A 22,008-nucleotide genomic window follows, 5' to 3' on the forward strand; every position below is an offset into this window, starting at 1 on the left:
ATACTTTAATTCTGGCTTCTGGCTGCAAATCAGGGTCTTCTCTCTGCATAGCGTAGCATCGCTTCTCATTGCTATGCACTGGGCACCTGATCTAAATCACTCAAAACCTCCATCACTCACGGCAACAACAGTCACTGCATTTGAATGTCAATATTATTGCACTGTTTTTTCAGTATCTTAAATTTTCGTTTACTGTGGGCAAGGAATGGACTTATTTTCTACATGAACAATAAGAATGTGTGTATGTGTGTACCAAGCACTGCTGTGGGTTTTCACGACTATTTGAAAGTTGTTTCCATGGGCACAGAACTGTGTCTGGAGGTGAAGGTGGGTGAGTTTCAGTCAGTGTGGCACCAGTCCTTCCTCTCTGGCAGATYCTGAAGAAGAGCACTGGGCAGTCATCCACTCAGAAAGTCCTTCCATACTGGGTTTCATAGAGTTGTGCTGAGCCTGCTTTCTCTCCTCCTTGTTTGTCCTTCCCAACATGTTTCACACAGCAGGGAAAAAAACATTCCTGATTTGTGCAAGGTGCGGTACCTCTGTGCAATGAGAACTCTTGGGTGTCCTTGAAAAGATCTGAGATAAAAAGCCAGAAACTCTGCCTTATTTTAAGGCCTTATTTTAGATTTCTTCTGCAATTAACAGTTGCTCGGTACAACAGGAGGAAATTTCACTACAGCAGATTCCCAGTACATAATGTAACTGTAAGCAAAACTTTATTGGGCTGCAGTAGAAGGAGCAGTAGAAGGAGCCTGCTGGAGCCTGCTCCAGCTTGTGGTGATGGCCGAAGCTCTCTCTCCAGAGACCTGTGCCRGAGCTGACTTGCGCCTGACTTGCGCCTGCAATGCCTGCAGTGGCGTGATGGAGTAAGAAATAGGTCAGAAGGAAATGTGAAGTGTTCCTTAAAGTAAAGATATCCTTGAAGGTCAGTCAATCCTGAGGACTAAGAGCCTTTTCTCTCTCAGAAATAATCTGTTCAATTTGATGGGGAAATAGGAAGCCCAATATGCTGTGTTTCGTACTAGGCTTAGTTTGAGAAATGTGAATATCAGATAYGCAATATTGATGCATTTTTTAAGTTTACCATAACTTTAGTGTTGGAGAACATACATTGCCTTGATCTAAAATATTTGAGAGCATTCAAGGGTATACAAGGTGGCTCCATTTCACTGCAAGGAAATAAGAGTCTCAATAGTAAGCCCCACTCCCACTACCCTTCTGCCTTTTATATCTTCTTACTTGACAAGCAATTTATGGCTGGGAGACCACCCAAATGAGAAACAGGCTTAAATGCAACCTTCCCCATGTAGTGAATAGGAGGGACTTTGTGGCTGCTTATGAGTGTTGCTCCTAACTGAAAAGTCAWGACCCACAGGCTCTGATGTACTTACCTGCTCATTTACTTTAAAATTGTGTTCAATTGCTTTAAGCACTGAGAACATTGGAACAATCATAAGCCCTCAAGTTTAGCCCCTACTAAGCACCTAAACTACGAAAGTGAACACTGAAGTAGTTCATACACAAAGCCAAAGTATTTTTGACTGTATCATCAAGGATGTCTTCTCATTTCCTTTTCTTGCATACAACCACAAGCTGAGAGTAAAATGACTGTAAAGCACCACTATTCATAGAATCATTCACTAGTAATTTTTAATCCTCAGAGAATTTTTTAATTAAATGCTAAATTTAAAAAGAGAAAGATGAAACACTAGGTTGAAGCTATGTCACTTCTTAGACAAATATTTCCTTACGGAATGGGAAATGAMTAGCAATATTCAAATGTAGTCTCCCAGCTGAGTTGAGTCTTAACTATTCCATCAGCTCTGTTCCTGCAAATGTGAGAGCCTTAAGGGATTCAGTTCAATGCAATAAAAAAGTACTTCTTGCCTGATGTTCATAACGAAACATAAAACATTCTCTCTACTTTAAATGAGCTATACATGCTCTTGTGGAACTCATTAAAGRTTACCTTCTGATTGATCCGTCTCTACCTCTTCCATGGCATAGCTTTTAGGTTTCATAACCAGAGGATATGACTTAAATATTAAAAAATGGGAAAAATGAGCTTTTTTCATTTTGAGTAAAAGGAATCATAATGTAGGTTGGATATCTGTCTTCTATGTCCTCCATAATGTTTAGTATTGCCTCTGAATTATTCTATGAGCTTGTTTTCACATTGCGTACATTTCTATCAGCCCCCTTCTCTTGTACCAAAACACTTTGCAAAGCAAAAATCTGCACAGAAACAAGTTACTTCTTTGTTGAAATAACCAACTCCCAACAGCCAACTCCCTTTTGGTGAAGGAACAGATGTTCAATAAACAGAAGTCAGGCAAAAATAGTTTTGAAAAGCAACYTCCCGTGAGTAACTTCCAGCAGCACCTCTTCTTCATCAAAATGCCTACCAATCATCACTGTTTGAATGGAACAAAGGAATAATTACATTGATTTTTTCTCTCTTCTCAGAACAATTTTGTGTAAAATGGGTGGATTTCAAAGGTAGGAGAAATTCAGTCAGTCCTGCTGAGTTGCATATCTTTGCCTTATTTACAATTCCAACCACAATAAGTATCAGCAGAGCTTCTGGTCATGTTTCTTGCATATGGTATAATTCTTTACATAGCTAATCATAATTTAAAAGGAAAATACCTTCAATTTCTTGTAAAGGAGAGCAGGGAAGAGTTTTCACATCACAAAGATATCTTATATATAAACTTTTTTTAYGTAAAAAGAATAATAAACAAAGAAATAAGAATTCATAAATGAAAAATCAGAAATAAATTATGTGCAGTTCACTGAATGGAAGCATTTCATTTAAAGAATTTTAAAGCCTTTCAATATCAGGCAGTTAAAGAAATCTACCTTACACTTAGAAATTTGATTAGAGCATAATCATTGTACATCGCCAATATGTTGTGCAACTACAGATCTCTAGGGAAAAATGACTAAATAATTTAGGGGTCCTGGCTATGGACCAGATCTTTTAAATCCTCTCCAAAATTGTATCCTATGAGCCTGAAAGACTGTGATGTTAATGAATGGAGTTTCTGTTATCTCCTCAGATATTAGGCATGACTTCAAAAAAGATTTCTTTATGAGAAGGGAGAATGCCAAAATGCTGTCATCTGTCTCTACTAGATCACCTGAAGCAATGAAGGGAGTTCTGCTTTGTAGTTCGATTTTCCAGAATATTTTGGACAAAACTAGAATGATATTTTATTTAGTTTGTGACTACAGTTAGTTCAAGTGGCCTCTCCTGATAGATACAAAACATCTTCCTCCATTTTTTCTTATTAAATCAGGTTTGATCATCTAATGCTTTTCAAAACAAATACTGGCACCTTCCAAAAAAAAAAAAAAAAAAGGAAAAGAAAAACTTACTCTTAACACTTCTGAGTAGATGTTTTCCTAAACTACTGGAAACTGATATATACAGTTCCAAATTAGATGTCAGATTTTTGAAAGTAGGTACCTAAATCCCATCAAATTATAAGATAGCAACACAGCTCTGGAAATAAAGTAATTGGTACCTAAGCTTACAGGGAATAGGCTTGTCTTAGATAAGTAGAGAATGAAAGAATAGTTTTTAGTTATGTGGGAAAATAAAAGAACAGATTGAGTTATCTTTTTTTTTTTTTTTAGATTTTTTTTTTCTAGGCAGGAGCAAGGTACCTACAGAATTGCTGCCATGACCAGTTGAAGTATTCAGTGAGTTATGTCACTGAAATAAATAAAGCAAGACTTCATTGGTACACTACAGAGTATTTTCTGTGTCAGAGCCTAGCAAAAAGATGATAAAAATGCTGTCTTCAGCTCACACTATTTGTTTTTAGATATGAAGCATATGGTTTTCTTAGAGGGGAGTATGCTGACTTTGAAGGAAGGCATGATCATAGAATATCAACGTGGTGTATCTGACTGAGGTGCATGATGCCTATGAGCCTTATGTATATGGAGGCTCATAACATGGCAGAGACTGCTGCATGTGCTAACATTAAAATGTTAGGTGTTGAGCATCTCCTACATTTCAGGTAAAAACTAAAATCACAAGACTTTAGAGTCCACCTYTTTTTCCCAAGGCCTAAAATCAGGAATCTGTGATATTAAAAATGCGTGCTACAGTTACATGTGTAGCRAATATAGTTGTTTTTTTTCCTAATAGATAAATCATCGCAGCACTTGCACATTGTTTTGTTCATAATGGTCTGTGAAGTTACCTGTTTGACATACATTAGGTTTGATGCATGCATCATAGGTTTAGACATTTTAATAACATGGTGCAGGCTGTATTTGTTCCAGATGGATTACATAACTGAGATCTTTGATTTGAGAGCTTCTAACTTTAATCGATTCTTGTGTGATACAGTCTTGACATGATAATTTCAGTTTCCACAAAGTTTAACTCAGCTATGTGCATTTTATTAGAAGGTTTGCTTTTTTTTCTTTTTTTTTTTTTTTTTTTTTGTAGTTTTGATTATGATTACTTCAAGTTTTCTATCTCACAAAGACATTGAGCAGGAAAATAAGACTTGCAGTAGAACTGAGACATTAAAGTACACGCTTTATAAAGCTAGAAAACTGCAAAAGTTAAATGCTGACAACAAGCAATGATATTTTGAGATGTGAATCCCTGTAATTAGGAAACTACTTCATTACATAGATTTTTGTAAAGAATTCTATAGCTTTCACATTGAGCTTGCTTCACATGCTATTTAAACTTATGATATGATATAGTTTCCTGTTGCTATAATTCAGGAAGAAAAGTGAWGGCTGCTTATGAAGCCTCAAAAGCAAACCCTGGGGACTTAATTGTGCTTTCAGTCAATGCTTGTCAAAGCAAATTTCTTTTACTTCTGTATGTATTAGCCCGAGGAAAGCTCATTGTATTAAATAACCCAAACTTCAGGTTTGAGTTTTAAATTTCTTTTTTTTTAAGAAAATTCAATTATGATGAGAAAATAGGATAAGCTTATCCACGATCCTTGGAAACCTTTGTGAAATCCTTCCCTGATTCAAGCTTCTGATTTCAGACATTTCCAAGTATGTGGTTATACACTTCACATTGTTTCCAACAGAAAAAAGAACTTTATTTAAACCTTTCTTTTATGACTTTCTAGCTGATGCTTTTAGAAAATTCACGATTGTCTCCTTTTCCTTTTTTTAGTTTGAAGAATGGAAAAATATATAGTTCTGAACTATGTATGTTTACAGAGGTGGCTTCTTTACACACCATTTAAAGAGTAGCATTCTTGATTAAAGGAAATTCCAAATTGATTTTTTTAAAGAGCCCCAAGAAAGGGCTTCAGAACTTACGTCACATATTCTTTTCCAATCTGCAGCACAAAAACATGTTAGACTGGGGAGGCCTTCACTGGCTGTAATTACAGGATGCTCTTCAAGGTTTCAGCCTTACCAGGCAGGTTCTCTCAATGAGAAGTGAAGCTGTTTCTGCCTGTGCAACTTGGGTTTCAGAGGACTCTGACACCTTATTTCATGTTTTCATGTGCTTGTAGCATCCTTCCTTCTACACACTAGACAGTATTTTTCTTGTTCCTCCACATGCAGAAAGTTTTCCACTGCCAGCTTCCCCTGCTKCCCCTAGAAGAGGGCTTGTGATTTCCACCAAAATCATCATAATAAGTCCTCTTTCTGTGAGGAAAGTGGGTCTCACATATGCCTTGCAGGTTTATTTGCRGCGTGGAAGACCTATTCACACCAAAGATATTTGTACTCACAGTCCAATTTAGAGAGCCTATGCACCCCATATGCCAATGTATGTATTCTTCTATGCATCTCTTTTCTATCCCTCTTTCCTATCCCCATTAATTATCCCTTCTAATGACTCATTTGCTTTAGGTATGATAACAAGATATTTGAACCATATCTGAAATTCAATTTTGTAGTGGATTTCCTGCAGTCTCATTCACGCTTTCTTGCACCAGARAGTTATAGGTGACATTTACCAATGGTATGAAATAAATAGGGTTTTAGTCTTTACTATTCCAAAGCAGCTGCCATACGCAAATACTGACTTTTAGATACTGCACTGCCTCTGATAATTTTTTACTGTTGCTGCGRGGCTTTAATCATAAAGTTTTGTTTTTCTTCTATTATAAAATATGGCTGATGTACATTTACTAATTTTCATACCCCCATATGATTAACGTTGATTTATCCTTTAAAACACTCTGACTCAGCTAATTTGAAAAACTGCTATAGTGCAGAAATTTTCACATTTCAAAGGATACACATTCTAAATTATTGAAAACACTAATTTGTAAGACATTAAGAAGAGCAGCATTTCCTCTAGAACAGACTTGATGATTGGGCTCCTTGATATCAAGGGCTGTAGTTCAGTTACTGATATTCCATGTAGTGTTACTATTTCTTTCTGCTGTTGGCCCACTTTTTGCAAGTACTAAGACTAGCACTTAGGCACATAAAATGGTTACTCTTTAAATTTCTCRAAATTCAGCATAAATAAAAGCAAAAAGGTTTCTTTGGCTGGTTTCAGGAGCAGGGCAATAATCTTTATTCTTTTCTTATCTTACACAAAGTTGTAAGATGAAGTTATTGGAATACTAAAGCTGAAACCAAAGGCACTGACAACAGAAATACGCCCAGTTTCATAAGACAAACTCTAAGTTAAATTATGCTAATTCTCTGATAGAAATGCGTGTTCGGTTCAACTAGATGTGCTAGTGTCCCTCAAATCCCAGACTAACAGTGTGGTTCTTGTTTTCATTAGGAAATCCCACATAGTTGATAGCTTGAATGATCTTCTACTGTGCAACATCTGGAAACTGAAATTAAAACTTTGGAGATGAGAGACCCCCAACACGATGATCAACATAATTTTATAGAGCAATGTTTCCAAGTTTGTCCCTTGCTTTCAGCAATTCCTACTCTTCAAACCCATCCAGAACAAATTTCAGTGCTTTGCTGTCTAACTCCTACTTGCCTGAATTTGCAGYATTTTCCCTTATGACCATTTTTATCATCCACATTAACAACAGAATTTTTCTTTTTCTTTTCTTTTTTTTCTCTGAATTTCAGACTTATCAATGAGTCCTTGAGGGACCAACTGCTAGTTACCATCCAGAAGACGTTCACCTATACCCGAACGCAGGCACAGCACCTCTTCATTATCCTCATGGAGTGCATGAAGAAGAAGGAGCTGGTATGTTCAGACCTTGCTTAGCTGAGAARAGAAAGCTCAATGCATGCTTTGACTGAATCTTTCAAGAGCCTGCTGGAGGAATTTACAAATCTGATAATGTGGTCTAGACTCTAAAAGGTGTAACAAAAAGGTGTAGTAGTCCCAAAGCTGATAACTGTATAATACCTTTGTTTGCTTTAATCTGTTTCRTGACATTATTACGCAAACTACAACAGTTCTGCTCCCTGTGTAAATTCCCCTACATTTATTTGATAGGACAAAAATGTAGCTAATATGACAAGGACGCTATTACTTTTCAATCATCTACAGGCATATTATGATTAAAATTCTACCACTTCCAACTATATAAACTCTCAGAAGAAAGTCTAATTGTATAGCTGTCACTGGGATCATATTTTAAAGATACTGTAGAGATGCAGAAGTATCACTAGGGCTATTATTTTATTATGGAGATGTGTGAAAGGAGAAGAAAACAGCTTGTCTCCAAGGATCCTATTCTGCAGTGGCAGGCTATCACTTTTACATACTTACACTTTCTTTCAAAAGCTTCTGGGAGCTCCATCAGGTTGCTCTTGCAGAAGCATTTTTGAAGCAAAATCACATTTTAAAACGATTGGAATTAAATTCTRGTAACTTTTGTTTCTCACAGACTGACTGAACAGACATCTTTATATTATGTAATTTAATCCTTCTAAGATCTGTTTTAAATTCATATCGTAGCCGCCTGAAATTCCAGGTTGTTGACAACTTGCAACACTTTGTGTAGGGAAACTTCAAGAGAAAAGATAGAGTCAGTTTCTTTATAGATATTTCTTTTTCCAAAGTTCTTTGAGTTCTCTGTAACTTCATCCTCTCTTGTGCCTTTTAATTTCARTTAAAAGGAGGACATAGAGAGAATGATACCACTGAATGTGGGTGTAGTAATGGTTAGAAAGAGTTAATAGGAAGATTGGCCCTTTTAGCCAGAGCTTTGCAAAATAGCAAAAGATATTCTTTTATACAATTTAACTTGCCAAGAATGCAGTACCCTGGCCACTAACCAGCAGCTCGTGCAGCCACTAAAAATTAATCRGCCTTCCTTATTCATAACAAGGCATTTACACATATTATAAGTACAAGGTATTTACTTTGGTGAACTGCAGGAGGGGGGTGTGCAGGAAAACTTTCATGGGGCAGACATTGCAGCAGCATGTGGCTCCATTCCACCACTGCACAGAAACCACAGATGGTTGATGAAGCTGACTTGGGCATTTGCCATTTATTGGTGTCCCTTACAGACTGCTTTCCCCACAGTCAGAATTCRGATGAAATGGTAACCCTGTGCCTCGTACAGCTTTGGTGCTGTAAATGTGCCCATTTACATTAAACTTTTAATAATCAWAATGCACATGTAAAGAACCTACATGGGAGGGAGAGAAGGAAGGAAGATAGCAGGAAAACAAGAAATAAAGAGAGAGAAATAGAGAGACATCAATTTATCAAGAATCCRGAGAGCAGGCAATTCTAGATTATTGCAGGCCTCTAATTCCAGATTTGTTTGTGAGGCTTTGAAAGAACTCTGCCATCGAGAATTTAACTACGGCGTTTTCACCTGCAGTAACTAAGTCAGGATTTTTATTTCAGGCAAGGTAGTACATAAAGTTGTTTTGCAGATGTGTCACCTTTGTCACCATGTACACTTCTCAGCTACCTCTCTTGTGAAAAGCTGGTAGTCAGGAGATAGTTTGTCTATAATTAAGTGCTTTGAGCTTGAGTTGTAACACTAACCCAACTATACACAAAGGAAATACATTACAACAGATATTTCTCTCAGGTATCTCAGTTGCATCCAGAGAGTGCAAGTTTTAATAGTGGTAGGCTGAAAAGATTGTCTGCGTGTGGTGTACTTGTTAAGTTAATGGTGTCCTTTAAGATGATGTAGATGAACTTAAAAGAATGACAATATTTGTAATGATGAAGGTAGCATTGCCAGAAGAGTTGAATGACCTTGGAGGAATGAAGTGTTCCCAGGAGTGAGTGGAGGCTTCACCAGTTTTACACAGCCAGATGTTTCATGTCTCTAAGTCTGCTCCAGCTCTTTTCCTTGACATGCTGATTTTGTCATGCATAAGATAAAACATTGCTTGATGAACTGACATTGTCATTGCTMAGATCTTCCCTCTCCCAAACCAGACAAATAGAAGGAAGATGCGAAAGATTGTCCCTTATTAGAGCTCAGCAGCAGCCAAGTTATCACAGCTATTTTTCCAGAGTTGATGGGTCCAGTCTCCCAGGCTGTCTGATTTTGTGGCTGCTAAGTTCATAAGTAGCAAAGTAGACAACACAAGAGACTTGCTATATTACAGTGTGCAGCTAAGCAAATAAATGCAAATAGGTACAGAGGGAAAACGTTCTTACAGTAAAGTACATAAATACAGTTGAGTTACAGATGTGCAGACAAAATTTCCAAAGAGAAAAGAAAATGCAAGATTATCTGTGGAAAGGGATTAAAAATATCCCTTTGAAAAAAGGTGTCTTATCGTACCTACTTAGAACATATGAACAACTGGCATCTCTTTTAYAAACCTAACAGAATTGTGGTGGTCAGGGGAAAAGCAAAGTCATAACAAAGATTACAGGAAATGGAGTGTTTCTAGTTCTGACATGTTGACATTTATTTTTAAAGAATGGTCTCTGAATTATATRCCTTACTTTCAGATGTGCACTGTCCTGTCTATTTGCTGAAGACTAAGTTCRTTTGCTGAATAAAATCTGAGTACATGAGCTGGATGATAGGGTGAGGCCATAGCAGATGAGAGATAAAAGTTTGTTAGGTTTGCAAAACAGAGGAAATTTCACTTCTCTGTTTAATAATTAAGTTTAATTACATTGCAAACATAGCTGTGTTGGCAGTGCATGCGTCTGAGCTTATGGAGGTGTATGATATAAACACCTATTTAGAATTAAATAGAATATAGGTATCTGTGCATATAATTGTAGACTACATGGGCAGGAGAGTGGCTTATATATAATTTATGGAGATTCACTACCGTTACACATACAAAGAATCCTTTAAAATGTTTACTCAAAGTAGTTACTAAAATAAGAAGCATACCTAATTGTGCAGGAAATAGTATTATAAGTCCASTCAACACCTTTTTTCAAAAACTACTAGGAGCACTTTTTCTACTTGTTCCCATTTCCTCCATGCAACTTCAGAGGAAGCTAGAACAGCAAATTTGATGATACTTTTTCTGCCACTGAGAAAAAAGAAATTGAGGGGGAAGGAGAGAAAAGGGAGGGATCAGATTTTTGAGGAAAGAAAACACAATTTTTCACATGGTACCTTTGTGTTCCATATCGCCTAGTTCAAAGGCAAAGAAGAAATGGACTTCCATAAATTAACAAGAAATGACAGAGAGAGTGGGGAAGAGCAAGGCTGCCTCTGAGGTTTTTCTCTGATCTCTCACTTTCACTCTGCACTCAGCATGCGAAGAGCAGGCCAGGGCGTTCCCTGAGGATCCGACCCGGCATCGGCTGCAGTCCTCGCTCAGCCCTGTAGTCAAGCGGCCGATAAGAAGGGATCCCTCAAAGAGTAGACTAGAAGAAAATTCCCTTCAGATAGTGTCTAAACGCACATTGCGTTGGGTTGTACATCAAAAGTCTGTTTCCAGCTTTACAAAGGAGTRCTTTTTTCTGTCTTAATAAATAATTAGCCTTATTATTTATCCTTAAAGATAGCAATTCTGATGCTGGAGTTATCTGGCAAATACAGGTTGCTCCGCTGTTTCAACAGTGCTGAATCATGTTGCAGCTTAGAGTGGCATATTGCTGGAGCGCTGCCTTATTCCCAGGAAAGCGACGTGACTTCTCGAGTCCGAGTGTGCTTTCCGGCAAGCTGAACGCATCCCTCTGCGGAGCAGGGAGAAGAGGCAGAGGGAAGCTTCCTCGGGCAGGCAAGGGGAAAGGCCCCTTTGGCAAGCCGGGGGGTGTGTGAAAAAGCCCCCAGTGAGATACATTTGTCATAAAATTAGTGCTTTGAAAATAGTGGTTTGAGAGCGAATAGGCCTAATCTTATGACCATCTGACAGACAGAGACATTTCCCATGAGTCAGGAAAGGTCCTGTCTTAGTACTTCAGCAATTAAAAGATGATACAAGTAACATCAGTGGTGAGGACTATGCACTGCCCGCTGGTAAAATCTGGGGGTTTTTTATTGCTACCGTGACAGTTTTCTGCTGTTTGAAGTTCCAATTATTACACTAAATGAATTAATAGTATAACTGASTGTAACTCCACTACAGGGTAAGTTTACCAAAGGAAGAAATTATGGAGAGTGGGCATAGGTTTATATACACTAATAGGTTTGCATGCACTGGTAAATTCTTGCTTAAAGGAAAACAAGATCATCTCTCTTTCATATCAGCAAGTAATGAATATCTTTTCCTTGCCTGTCCTGTTCTCCGCTATTCCTGTGGCTTCGTGCACAGTCACGGTGACAAACATGATTACTATTTGGGCATAGCGTAAAGCTTACAGCTACTCTGTGTGGCAATAGTTTATTCCAGACAAATTCTTGACTAGTTTGCAAATCTGGTGCTGCCAGAACAAACAAACTAGATTTCGTGCCAAAGCAGCTGGGTGCAATGAGCTGCTGAGACCAGGGTTGACTTCTTCTCTCAAACTGAAATGGAACCAAATTGTCCAGAAAAACGAAGATTCAGTGTATGAGTAGCCGAGTTGCATTTGTTCCTGGTTTTATCCACCTAATACAGAATCTTGACTCAGCTCACCAGTTACTTACACAAAGTACTGAGAGGCTGATGAGTGACTTAGCAGTTTCTTTTCCATTCAAACTACCAATGATATTTATTCTCCTTCAGGGGTTTCTGTTTTGTTTAACTGAAAAGGCTGGAGCAAATCTGTCAGTGTGTCTGGAAGAGTTTATGCTGGCAAATGTCTGACGTGATCATACRCTGGCTACAAACAAACTATGTTTTTCAGCTGGATGTGCAGTTCAGTGAATTAGCAGTCTAATTAAACATTACTTGCAAGTGTTTGTCAACATACATGTAGATACGTTTGAACTGCGTATTAACATACATGTAGATATGTTTTCACCCATGTATTAGCTAAGTCAATTGGCTTTTAGTAATACCAGGATATTGCCTATTTCTTTCTTTGGCCCTTTACAAAGGTTAAAATAGCTCATTGAGCTCAATATTTTTAAATAATTTTTTATTTTTTTAAAGAAATTGGGTTTCACAAACAAGTAAACAAATAAATTATTGCAGCTAAGGTTTCTTCATGCTGACAGAATCTTTGTATTTTGTATAGTTGAAGTTCATTTCATTTTCATGAAAATTAAACTTCCAATGCAATCATTTCCAGTCAATAGGATTAGTCTAGTAAATAGGCCCAACCATTGTAAATTTGTGTTAAAATTATTATTACGTGGTAAATTTAAATTCTGCAAACTTTATTTGATTAGGGTTTTTTTTAGGAAATAAACCTCTTTCTAATTTTTCTGACCTGCAGGCTGACAAGAAGCCAGCTGAAGTAAGTTGGGCTTTGTTATTGACTCCACTGAGAACAAAATCTGATCCTAGGCCCACGTTTTTGTGCTGTCTGCTACAGTAATCCCAAGAACAAATTCCACAGACAAAACAGCTATTTGCATCAAAAAAGAGATAAAGGCAGCTGTTGTATTACACTGAAGCCTTGAAAAGCTTTTGATCCTAGCAGTCACCTTTCAGCTGGTGGCAGATGAAGTAGGGCTTCTGCTGACAGAAAGCACAAGCAAGACCAACTGTTGAAGCAAAAGTGTGCAATTGAGACAGTTATTTGGTCTACCCTGAACCGCAGCCATGCCATCTTCAGCTGACCACTGCAAAAACCAATAGCCCTTTTGTAACTTGAGCCACACAGAGAGCTACAGAAAATCCCTGATCTTGCTTCCCTGATCCCTGAATGCTTGCATTCAGTAAGCATGAATTTTCTGTTCTATTTGGTGCGTATTCCTTGCCCGGTTATCACAGATGGAGTCACCTCGTAAAGAATAATGTAACTTAAAATAAATACTTCCCTTAAAGTAACAGAATATTAGGTCTATTTTTCTCAGTAATGAGTTCTTAACATCACTCATGGCTTTTATATTAAACTTTGAGTGGAATAACAATTCAATTTTACAGTGGTTACTAGCTGTGAGGAAGAGATGGGTTATGGGTTAAGTTGCTCACTAAAAGCCCTGAATGCCATTAGCTTGATTGGCTTTTTTTACAGAATTTTTCCTACCCAAGATTCATTATTTAGCCAGACAGCAACACTGAGGATATGAGGTTAAGTGCCAGAAGGAACATATTTCTCAAAGACAGCAACATCTCATGCTGTGATTTGCTATCAGTTCACAGTTTCCCAGAATGTGTACTACCAGGACATGTACAGCTGTAGAGAAAGGGACACACACGTCCACCCAAATCCCAGAGATAGATAGCTGAGACTGTGAACTGTAAAACAAAACTTTAATAGTATGCTCACAGGACTCATCAGAAGGTCAGACACAGGCAGACATCAGAGTTGACTCCAACCCCTCTGGTCCATGGCACAGGTGCCWGCTGCTCTGCCAGAGGAGTGCTTTCCAGCAGAAACACAAACTTGATGGGTTTATGGTTGCTAAAGGTGGCATGTAGCATCTCCTGTAAAAGCATTTTCTAGAGGCTTTTTCTAGGTATGTGCTGCACGCTAGGAGAATGCCATGTAAGATCTCATACATGATCTTATACCACTAGTGGAACAGTGTCTGTGGGCAGCAGCTGCTTCAGGACAAGTCGGGTTAATGAACTCTGTTATATCATTTCAACAGTTTCAACAGTTATAATTCCTGCTGTTTGGGACTTCAGTCTTGYAGATAACAATGCAACATTATTTGATATATACATATCCCTTTTACTGTTAACATACTTAAGCCACTTTAGGTGAACTTCTGTGAACTTCTCTGCAGAAGAGATGGTGGAAGTGTACAACATCACATTTACTTCACTTTTCTTTCTGGTATCAGAGTGCTGGAGGAGCTCAAGATATATCAATTTTTGAAATAAAATACCCATTTTCTCACTGAAAACCATCTGTCTTTTATCACTATATTTGTCTAGTTCCAATATTGTAAGTCTGCATGGAAGCTCATATATTTATATCATCATAATCTGTTGATTACAATGCCTAGTGGCTTAAAGCACAGTTTCTAAATTCTGTTTTCCTGCTAATAGTCTTTGTGACTTGCAATTTATATTTATTCATGTTTCTTCAACTATGAAATGAGGAGTTGGTATTTCACTGCCTGAATAGAGACATAAATGGTCTAAGGTAGCAATTGCACAAAAGCTACTGTACAAGTGAAAAGGATTGTTTTCAATGTTTTCAGTGTCAGTACGTATTATTTATTATTTATTCTACTGGAAAATATTAGTGTTTCCTTCCAAAAGGCAAGGTTTCAAAGAGACATGAGTGTTCTGCTTCCCCAGACTTGGAAACAGACAGGTTAGCTGAAGAGCTAGATGGCAAGATGTAAAGTTTTTTTTACATGGAGCAGAGCTGTGAGATTTCCATAGCCTTTTCTTTTCAGTCATTAAGTAGCTGACATAGCTGTCTCAGCCTGGAACAAAAGCTACCAATTTCAGGAAAAGCTAAACCTTGACAAAAAATTTTTGTCAAACGATTTTCTATGGACCTAGATGGCTTCCAAACTGCAGAACTGCTGCCTTTTTTATAAGCACTGAATTTTTTGTTTGTTCTCTGCTTCTTACCAGATAATGAGTCTGTGACAAATTATGGATCAAAGAGAAATGTGAAGTGTGGCACTGCTGCCATGGAGTAGAAGGAAATGTAAAATTTCTGAATCTTTACTGCCAGCATTCAAACTCCTCCCTCACCTGTCTGCTCCCTCTTATTTCCTCGTTTGGGATTCTCTTTCTTATTCCTCAGAACAGTACACCGCTTGATCTAATTTTTCCCTAAACTTTCCTCTCTCTAATCTTCCTCTTGCTGGATGTCCCCTTATTTGACCACCTCCTTTTTTCTCCAGTATTATCTAGCTACTACCTGCTAACTTTGATCTTTGTTGTGCTGCTTTTTGCCTGCATGAAATAGGATTATTTACTGCAAGAAAAAAGGAAGTGCTTTTCCCTTCTTATCTTAACCATTTTGAAGCTTTGCATAACTGACCCTCTTTAATGGTTTGTGTTATTAAACTCTATTTTTGTCTTTTTAGGGAATTTTCCTCTGAAATATTTAAGTAGGCCTAGCTAAATTAAAGGTGCTAAAATGCGCTCCATAACAATTTGTCTGTTTTGTTGAATTCAGCCAGAATAGTTTCAGGATATATTTACAATATATTTGCCTGCTTCTCTGTAGAAAAAGATGTTTCTTTCTGACTTATGTAACTGTTAGGCAAAACAATTTGTTTTTTCATGAGAAATGATATTTAAAGATACTCAAAAATTTTGGAGAGGGCAGAAAAAATCACTTTGAATGAAAGTTATATAGTGATAATAGTTTTTTTTCCTCCTCAATATCATAGTAAAATGATGATGATGAAAAATGCTCCTAGCCCTGAAAGCATGAATAACTTGCAGCATTTTTAAGATGCCATGAATAGAATGTATAAAGAGAGTACTGTTGGCTGCTTTCACTGCTCTCATCACAGCTACAGTGTTTTCACTGTATCTTTAGCTATCCACTGTATAGTCAGCAGGCTCCGTCAGTCTGAGGTGTAGGGAATAATCGTTCTTCCCTGTCTCCCTCATGACAGAGAGCAAAATGCTTTCAGTGCAGCTGGGCTCCCTACTGATCTGACATTGTTTTCTCCACCTTCAGACAAATAATGACTCAAAATCTGAATATATTTCAGTTGCTTCTTCTCACTCTGAACTAGTTGAGGTTAACCTTAATTAAAAAAAGAACTATTTGCATATAATAGAATATTTTACAAATTCAAAGCACAGCCTGGTACTGCACAGCAATTCATATTCAGTCTTGGGCTCTTACACTGACAGTGAATGTCAGTAAGAAGTTCTTCTGCATCTGGGAAATTTTCAGAATAAGTCACAGTAAAAAATAAACAGTGTGATGAGAGGGAAGAACTCACTTTGGGTTAGAAAAGGCTTTAAAGGAGGAAATAAATATGCCAGTAGTTGGGAAGAATCTTTATGCCCTGTAATTAATCTCTTTAAAAACCATCTAAACTACTTCAAAACAGTTTTTCAAATGAATTCCCATCCCATGACCTGGAGAATTTGCATTTAGTGAGATCTGTGGCTATGGCCTCTCCCTGTTGCTCTTGATTCGCTTTCTAGGGTAAAGTCAATTTTACCCATGGAGAATACAAAGATGTTTGCAGTGTAGTAGTTCATACTGCTGAAAGTGTTATCATTTATGTATTCAACTAGGCCTTATTATATCAAATGGTGATACAGCTACACCAGCTCAGAGGAAAGCCTACAAGCAAAATGAGCAAGTTTTTGTGTCAAGGAATTTTCTGTAAGTCTGTATGACTTGCTCGTGTTAGGACTACTGCTCTCCAATTAGAGCTGTTTTTGTCTGTCTCCCCTGACACAGTCCTGTCCTCTCCACTCACAATAGCTCTGTGACACCCAAAATAGTTAGGGGCAGAAAAGTAACCAGTTGCTAAAGAGCCAGGCAGGGGAAAAAAGTTGTAATTCAGAAATTTTACAATTAAAATATTACAATCTACTCCCTGTCCCACTACATATCTGAATACCCCTGCCACTGCCAGCATTGCCTCTTCTACGATTTCATTTGCTTTCTGTTTGAAAAAACTCCTCAGTATCTGCAGCTCATGTATTTGACCTTAGCTTGTCTTTTGATTTGACAGCTGCCATTAAGTGGACCATGGGTGCCCTCTACATATATGCAACCATAATTTGTATTTGCAAGGTAACCCTGCCTTTACATCCGTGTAGAACTTGGAAAACCCTAAGTACCAGTGTAGTATGCGTGCCCCACTGTATACAAATCACTTCTGAACGTCTAGTTCATATTTACTACTCTGAGGTAAATCAGTATTACCTGATTTTGCCTGTAGACACACAATACAGTAGTGCTGTGAAGGGAAGCAAATGATATAGAATGCATCATATTAGGCTGAATCTGCCCTACTGAGCCAGAAGCTACACAGAAAAAAGATAAAAGGATTGTAAAAGATATCTGTTAAGCAAGAGTGGAACTGGTGCTAAAAAGAAAACTGTTCTGAAGTGAGCTGTTTTAAAATGAATGCTTTCAATAAAGAGTCTAAGGTCAGATAATCTCTTCCTCCTACCCCCAATTTTCTTTCTATCCAGCTGGTTTTTTTCTTCATCTCTCTGTTTTTCACTTGCTCTCTAGCTGCCTTGCCTGAAAATTAGGTTTCTGCCCTGCTGGACTGTAATTATTGCTGGCAAGAATCGCGGCGTGCTGCAATCATTGTGCTTGCAGAGAAGGTCTGTTTTGCCTCGGCAATTTTCTAGCACATTTTCCTAGGAAGAATTGGAACACAGCTAGTCTTTTTTTCCTAGAAGTTAATCATGTTCATATTAAGATATTTCTGTAAAATTTGCAATGGAGTGGAGGGGAGACCCTTATTAGATTTTTTTCTTTCTCTCTTTTCCTGTTTTTAGAGATAAGCCTTGTCCTGGAGGCAGGTTTTGTGGAGGCAAACAAGAGGCAATTCTCTGTGCTGCGTTCCCTCTATTTTTACCAGGAAAACTGATATAAGAGTTTGGCTAGTGGATGTCCATCATCCATCTACCTCTGCAGGGCAGCGCCCCAAGGAGGAGCCCAGCAGAGCTGGTCCTCCCTGCCCATTGCCACCACTGCTCCTCACCTAACCAGCTAACCTTACCCAGGAAGGTCCCTTCTCACTCCTGTAGATGCCATCTTCTGCCTCCCACTGATATAAGGGCACATAAATGTGAGTCACCTGGGTTGGAAATAGCTGCTGCATTTTGCGCGTAGTGGTGGGCATATGAAAAGTAGATTTAACAAGAATCTGGATGCCCATTAAAGCTGCTTTTGAAGCTTCTTAGCATAATCTTTATTGGTCATTTGGAAGCATTTTTGCTTGTCTATTAAAGTTCCAGGTTTGTTTTCACTCAAAGATTTAAATCCATCTTCAGTGCAGTGCAATACAGTTTTCTATTTGTAAGGGATGTTAACATCAGCTTTTAGTGTGTTTGTAAAGAAGAGGAAAAGAATTTATTGAAAAAAAAAGCTTAATCTGCTGTTGGAAGTCATACTTACTGAGATGCCTCAGGCAATTATCTGCAACAGTCATTTTGAGTCAATAAATAGTATGACCGCTGCAGAAGAAAAAAGAGGAAGTGGAAAAAAGAACAACCCCCAAACCCCCCAAGGTAGTGGAGAAGGAACAGAAAGAACTGTTATTTTAAAATAATTCAGTTTAGTGATCCTAAGTAATTCAATTCAGCAACTGAAACTACCAGCCACATGGAAGACATTGTGTGGCCCAGTCCCTTTGGGGGGGGGGGAGGGAAAGAATACTTGATTTTTTGATTTTTTTTTCTTTGAAGGTAAATTGTTTTTTAGGTTCAAAGGGAATAGCTGAGCAGGCAAAGTGATACATTTTCACTCCAATAGAATTTCATTATGCTCAGAAAAATAGAATACAGAAACGGTTAGATCAGCATAAAGAAAATTACTCAGTTTAAACTAATCTTCCCTTTTTCCTCACAATGTGAAAAAATGGCTATTGCTAGTCTGGCCAATGCTGCAATTCTCTCTCTGCTTGTTTTCTTTTACCAAGGTGAGTCTTAAGCATGTACTACTTTTCAAAATATTTTATCAACTTCTTGTGCTTTATGTCTTTGTAATTAAATGATTGTATATGCCCTATTAGGAGGTTTTTTTATTTTATTTTTTCACAGAAGTTGTAAAGAGGCTGGCTGTACAGTAGGCTTAAATACAAGGTAGATTTTGTTAAAGGTGGATAGTTCGTAGGCTCTGTGTCACCTCTCTTCCTTTAAATAAGAACAAAAACTTATTATTCTCAGYGATAAATTGTCAGGAAGGTTTCTTAATTTGTAATTCCTGGAAAATTCCTGAATTTTCCTTTCCCAGTAGCAGACATGCTCATACACTTTAGAGAAAGCTGGAAACAGAGTTTAGTCCACCCAGACATTTACCTTTAGCTCAGGAGTTTTATGTGTGCTGGAGCAGTAGAATCTGTAATCCTTTCCAACAAGACTCAAGTCAGTGTCCTATTTTAACAGCATCAGTGCTCTATTTCTCAATTTTCTGCAGTGTTTTACCCACCTGAGTACCTCAGAATGGCAGCTAGTAAGATGTCAAATATATTAAGGACTCTTGAAACTAGATGAGGATATTGCAAACAAACAAAACACTGGGTAAATTCTAAAATTCTTACCTGTTAAACAAGGGAATGAAATCACCAGGAAAAAAAAAAAAACAGATCCGCAGCAAGACAGGCAGACTTATTTTGACAGGACCTGGAAATATTTAACTTTTTTTTTCCTAGGTAAGGACTTCAGTATATGTCTCTACATCCTCATTCCTCTCAGGATGAGAATTAAAGAATGCTGGAAGGACTATGAACATTATTTAAATAAAGAAGTAAATCCATATTTTAGGAACATTTGCTGTCTCTTCACAACTGCACTTATAAAGCATTTGCTGTCTCTCTCAGACAGCATTTTACAAAATTGTTTATTTTCCTTTTTATCTGTGTTAAATGAGACAGGGAAAACAAGGAGTAACATCTACAGATGCATTTCTAATAAAAATTGTGGGAAAAGGTAAGGAGAACTGGCAGCCTTTTTTATTAATGAAGCATTAAAGCACTATAACAATCTGACGTAAAGCTATATTGGAGAAACATTCAAGATCTGCCTGAGATCTCAGGACCCCTCATGAGCTGCTCCTCTGAGACTCAAAACATAGCAGAGATATTCCTCAGTCCAGATGCCTTGCCCCCGAACCATGAATTCTTTCTGTATTAAAACAAAACAGCTACAGCTACTTTGGTAACAAACTGGCACTGACAAAATAGAAGTGATATGATCCAAATGGTTYAGCAGTAAGCATGTTCCACCTTGCAAGCCTCATCTTCCATTTAAAAGTATATTCCTCAGAGATATGTGTATGCAAATGTCTCTAAAGGCTTGTGGAGGAAACAACCATTTGGCAAAGATCAGAGAATCATGGGTCACAGAATGATTGAGGCTGGAAGGGACCTCTGGAGATCATCTGTCCAACCCCTCTGTTCAAGCAGGGTCACCTAGTTAAGTGTGTTAAACAGGATCACATCCAGGCAGGCTTTGAATATCTCCAGAGAAGGAGACAAAAATACGAAGGCAACAAGACTATAGCTAGAGAACTGCGGCATATCAGAACTGAAATGTTATCTGCAGAGGTGTTTGAGGAAGTTTGCTCCTTCCCTAATTAGAGCGTAGTCTTACCTTAATTCTTCCACTCTATGAAACTGCAAACACACTGATGGAGCTTTATGGCAACAGCAGAAAGAACAAATAAGCAACTTTCCAAAAACCGTGGAAGATCGTTACAGGGCCTACGTGCCTATGAACTCCAGGTTGAAATGGAGCTGTTTCACTAGGTTGGGAGGCAATAGATCAAAAGATAACTAGCTCTGAAAGGTTTCTGAAATAAACTGCATGAGAAAGAGCAGTAAGTTGTAGAGAGTTGTCCAAAGTCTTATGCATGATCTGTGACAGGAGAAAAAACTNAAAAAAAAAAAAAAAAAAAAAAAAAAAAAGTTATGTGTTTGGAGCAGGCAACAGTTCACAGTAGCAGTGTTGAGTCTACTACTAAGCTTACAGCTTTTTGAAGCGAAGTACTGTGTATTGCCTTGGTTTTGTCCAAAATTCTATCCCTAATTCAGTCTTGGGAAAATACTCAAAATGACCATCACTGTAGTTTGACTCTGAGCAATCTTTCCGTTCCCTCTATAATTTAATTATTTATCTGCTTTGTCTTTATTTTTACTGTCTGGATCATGGCCTGGCCTCTTAAAAAATAATAGTAAAGTGATAGTTACTATGGACAGGTGGTTTTCAATTCTAATTTAACAAAAATTGATAGTTCTAATTTATTTTTAGTAACAGTTTGTTTTGCTATGATCATTTTTCTGTGGGAGACAAAGAGAGGCAGAGGAGAGGGGTGAAAGAGAAATTGGATACTTAGGGTTATACATGGTCCAATACATGCAATATACTTCCCTTAGTTTTCCTGTGGTGGTACAAGCCTTCCAGCGTTTGCACTTTATTGCTTCACAATCTAGGGTTTCACTGAACATGTGTTTAGCCTCACTTATTCTTCCTCTACRCGCTCAGAGCTCCCTTGCTTCAGTATTTTCAAGTCCCAATGTGCAGATTGCTTTTCYTCACCTTAAGGGAAAAAACAGACTTTTAGCCATACGGTGATGCCACCAAGACCAGCACTGCAAACAAAGTGCTCCCCACTGAGCTGTTCACTGGGAGCTGCCTGTTGATGCAAAATTTGGAAGGAAACTGCCAAGCAGCACGTGGATGTTATGCTCAAACTGCTTTGCAGCAACGTTGTGTTCACCCACTTATTTTCCACAGCTTCCAGAGCTGGCAGGAACAAGGCAGACACTTCTTTTTCCTGCTGAGTGAAGAAGAGGAAGCTTTTTCTTCCTTCTGCCCCCAACCTATCTGCCTGGCTGCCAATCTCCATGGTACCATTCATCATCTGTGGCATGGGAATCACATCACAGACTTGCACAGCAGAAGGGCTGAGCTTATCAGTTCGTATTTTTATTTTGTTTAGGGATGAGACATACA

The 22,008-nt window shown here is 38.0% G+C and overlaps 1 protein-coding gene across 5 annotated transcripts in view; it reads left to right on the forward strand.

Annotated features, from left to right (window-relative positions):
• TRPM3 (transient receptor potential cation channel subfamily M member 3) overlaps positions 1 to 22,008 on the forward strand; it is a 261,642-nt gene that overhangs the window by 171,873 nt on the left and 67,761 nt on the right. For all 5 annotated transcript variants that reach the window (XM_085312517.1, XM_085312487.1, XM_085312493.1 and 2 more), the window contains exon 8: positions 7,057 to 7,180. In XM_085312517.1, coding sequence (XP_085168643.1) covers positions 7,057 to 7,180 — 124 coding nt within the window. The remainder of the gene's footprint in view (positions 1 to 7,056; positions 7,181 to 22,008) is intronic.

The sequence above is a fragment of the Rhea americana genome, unplaced genomic scaffold (genome assembly GCF_003343005.1).
Source record: "Rhea americana isolate MKP2758 unplaced genomic scaffold, rheAme1 scaffold_11, whole genome shotgun sequence".
Lineage (NCBI taxonomy): Eukaryota > Metazoa > Chordata > Aves > Rheiformes > Rheidae > Rhea > Rhea americana.